The sequence below is a fragment of the Numenius arquata genome, chromosome 4 (genome assembly GCF_964106895.1).
Source record: "Numenius arquata chromosome 4, bNumArq3.hap1.1, whole genome shotgun sequence".
Lineage (NCBI taxonomy): Eukaryota > Metazoa > Chordata > Aves > Charadriiformes > Scolopacidae > Numenius > Numenius arquata.
Window position 1 is genome coordinate 59,257,809 of NC_133579.1, and position 3,283 is coordinate 59,261,091.

Consider the following 3,283-nt stretch of genomic DNA (forward strand, 5'->3'; position numbering starts at 1 on the left):
TGGCCCTGGAACAAGTTAAATAAGAGCTGCTGAATGGCAGAGGGGAATTCTGCAGCTATCCTGTCAAATCAGTTTTGACAGCTTGTAATGTGGCATTCAATACCTTCTCGCTGACCTCACGACAATGGATGTCCATAAATAGGAGTTGCAGGATTCTCAAGTCCAGTGTCTTGTTTCTATTAGCTAAGGCAGCTTGCTCACCAACAATAGATTAGCTGTTAGGCACAGGAGTGCCTAACAGTAAACCCCCAGTTTCCATAAATTAACTACCATCTTAAGCTGAGTGAACTGCTGTTTACTCATGCTGTCAAAATCACAGCCTGAGAAATCTTGTTTTATTGAGTTCAACTTTTCAATGAGGTTAAGGATTAAACTGAAAAGTGAAGCTACAGAAAACTACACAAGAGTTAACTTTCTTAATAGAGAGAGAAATAAGGCAGAGGAGACAGTTTAGGACACAAAAAGCCTTTATGTTTGAGAAGTTAACCATTTCGACAGACGACTCTGAAGTATTTTTGCAACTACTGTTACATTGGACAGTCAAGGATACAAAACTGCTGACAGAAGCAACAGTGGAGAGCACCAAATTAAAAAATGCATGCTTCAGCACAACTGCACAGATCCCTCCTCTCAATGAACACTTGCCTGCTCAGACTATACTTAACTCCTACCCATTTCAACTTTATGCCTCATCCTCCTCTCCTTCCTCTTCAAATTCCCCCTGCTCATCAGCAGTGGCATCCTGGTATTGCTGGTATTCGGAGACCAGGTCATTCATGTTGCTCTCAGCCTCCGTGAACTCCATTTCATCCATGCCCTCCCCGGTGTACCAGTGCAAGAAGGCCTTGCGGCGGAACATGGCCGTGAACTGCTCCGAGATCCGCTTGAACAGCTCCTGAATAGCTGTGCTGTTGCCAATGAAGGTGGCGGACATCTTGAGGCCACGTGGCGGGATGTCACAGACGGCCGTCTTCACATTGTTGGGGATCCACTCCACAAAGTAGCTGCTGTTCTTGTTCTGCACGTTGAGCATCTGCTCGTCCACCTCCTTCATGGACATGCGGCCCCGGAAGATGGCGGCCACCGTCAGGTAGCGACCGTGGCGGGGGTCGCAGGCGGCCATCATGTTCTTGGAGTCGAACATCTGCTGGGTCAGCTCGGGCACCGTCAGGGCTCGGTACTGCTGGCTGCCGCGGCTGGTGAGAGGGGCAAAGCCCGGCATGAAGAAGTGCAGCCGAGGGAAAGGCACCATGTTGACCGCCAGCTTGCGCAGGTCGGCGTTCAGCTGGCCGGGGAAGCGAAGGCAGGTGGTCACGCCGCTCATGGTGGCCGACACCAGGTGGTTCAGGTCCCCGTACGTGGGAGTGGTCAGCTTCAGGGTGCGGAAGCAAATGTCATACAGGGCCTCGTTGTCGATGCAGTAGGTCTCATCCGTGTTCTCCACCAGCTGGTGCACAGAGAGGGTGGCGTTGTAGGGCTCCACCACCGTGTCCGACACCTTGGGGGAGGGCATCACGCTGAAGGTGTTCATGATGCGGTCGGGGTACTCCTCCCGGATCTTGCTGATGAGGAGGGTGCCCATCCCAGAGCCTGTGCCGCCACCCAGCGAGTGGGTCAACTGGAAGCCCTGGAGGCAGTCACAGCTCTCCGACTCCTTCCTCACCACATCCAGGACAGAGTCCACCAGCTCAGCACCTTCCGTGTAGTGCCCCTTGGCCCAGTTGTTGCCAGCCCCACTCTGACCTACAGGATCGGACCAGAAGCAGGGTGCCACGTTAGTGCCCCGGGGAAGAACAGAGATGACCGCATGCGCTTCTTCTGCCCCAGGGGGTTCACCCCTCACTTCCAACCCCACTCTGCTCTTGGGATTCACATCCCCCACGTCACTTGCACACACACTCTGAGCCATTCCTGGGCACAAAGCTCCCGCTCTGGGCCTCCTCCACCCCACGCTCACTCACCAAAGACAAAGTTGTCGGGCCGGAAGATCTGTCCAAAGGGGCCAGAGCGCACAGAGTCCATCGTGCCGGGCTCCAGGTCCACCAGGATGGCACGGGGGACATACTTGTTACCTGCAGGAGGAAGCAGCACCAGCATTACAGCCCCGCAGCCAGGGTCACAGGAGCCCTGCTGTGCTCCCTTCCGCCTCCCTGCAATTTGCTGCCTGAGATGCAGAGGGTGAGGGAATTTGGAGGGAGGTAGTTGGGAATAGGAATACAAAGCAACTGTTATAACTGTGCCAGGATGTCACCCGCTGCGGGGAGGGCTGGGACACAGCCCCCAAGGCAGGGTGCCCTCCCCAGCAGCCTCGGGCTGTGAAGCTCATTACAGAGGGGCGTTACCAGTGGCTTCATTGTAGTAGACGTTGATCCTCTCCAGCTGCAGGTCGCTGTCCCCGTGGTAGCTGCCCGTGGGGTCGATGCCGTGCTCATCACTGATGACCTCCCAGAACTGCGAGGACCGGAGGAAGGACGGAGGGGGATAAGGGGAGGGGGGATTGAGGAGGTCAGCACCGCCCCGCCCGCGCCCCCTGGCCAAAGCCCCGCGACGTGGCGAGTGAGGATTCGCCACGCGTGGGGGCGGCCCCGCCAGACGCAGCCGCACCCGCGCCCCTCACCCCCCACTACAGCCCCCACAGCCGTGAGGGGTGTGGCACCGGCTCAGCGCCCCTTCCCTCCGCCCGCCCGGGACCCCTGCAGCCCGTGGGGAGCGCATGGACCCCCGGGCTGCCCCACCCTCCCTCCCTCCGCGGTGCACCGCGCCCACCCCGCGGAATCCCCCTGCGAGAGGACAGCCGGGAGCCGCCCCGGCATAGACGATGCTCCCCGGCGGGAGGGCGGGTCCTCCCGGCAGCGGTCTCCCCCGGGACGCCCGTAGTCCCGGCTTGAGCGGACACCGCCCCGCAGCCCCGGGCAGACGGCCGCGGCGCCGGTCCCCGTACCTTGGCGCCGATCTGGTTGCCGCACTGCCCGGCCTGGATGTGCACGATCTCACGCATGGTGCTGGTATCTGCTGGTGCCGGTGCTCGATCCCGATGTCCGCCGCCTTCGCCGCCCGCTCCCGCACTCGCCGCCGCAGCGGCCGCGCCCCGCGCCGCCCCTTAAATCGGGCGCCGCGGCCCCGCCCCGCCGGTGACGTCATGCGGGAACGGCGCGGAACCAATGGGCGCGCAGGGGCGGGGCGGGGCTGCGGCATTGTCTCCCGCAGCGGGGGGACGGGGTGGGGCCCTCGGGGCGGGGCCGGGGGCGGGGCTCCCTGGGCGCACCGGTACCGGTGCCGCCGC

The 3,283-nt window shown here is 60.6% G+C and overlaps 1 protein-coding gene across 3 annotated transcripts; it reads right to left on the bottom strand.

Annotated features, from left to right (window-relative positions):
• Window positions 1–276: 276 nt before the first annotated feature.
• LOC141464188 (tubulin beta-2 chain) lies at window positions 277–3,070 on the bottom strand. Of its 3 annotated transcripts, XM_074147003.1 has the most exons (4): window positions 2,942–3,070; window positions 2,343–2,451; window positions 1,962–2,072; window positions 277–1,743 (listed from the first exon to the last, which is right to left on the bottom strand). In XM_074147003.1, exons 1-4 carry the CDS (start codon window positions 2,996–2,998, stop codon window positions 683–685), a joined length of 1,338 nt encoding a protein of 445 aa, XP_074003104.1. In that variant the 5' UTR covers window positions 2,999–3,070; the 3' UTR covers window positions 277–682. The 3 variants fall into 3 exon arrangements, with proteins under 3 accessions (XP_074003104.1, XP_074003106.1, XP_074003105.1); XM_074147005.1 differs by lacking the exon at window positions 2,343–2,451 and having other exon boundaries at window positions 459–1,743; window positions 2,965–2,998; XM_074147004.1 differs by lacking the exon at window positions 1,962–2,072 and having other exon boundaries at window positions 459–1,743; window positions 2,942–2,998.
• Between the last annotated feature and the right edge of the window lie 213 nt (window positions 3,071–3,283).

Coding starts and splice junctions, on each gene's coding strand:
- LOC141464188 (XM_074147003.1), bottom strand. CDS start 2,998: ATGCGTGAGATCGTGCACATCCAGGCCGGGCAGTGCGGCAACCAGATC. Junction 2,073..2,342: donor CTACTACAATGAAGCCACTG/GTAACGCCCCTC, acceptor TTCCTCCTGCAG/GTAACAAGTATGTCCCCCGT. Junction 1,744..1,961: donor GCCCGACAACTTTGTCTTTG/GTGAGTGAGCGT, acceptor CCGATCCTGTAG/GTCAGAGTGGGGCTGGCAAC.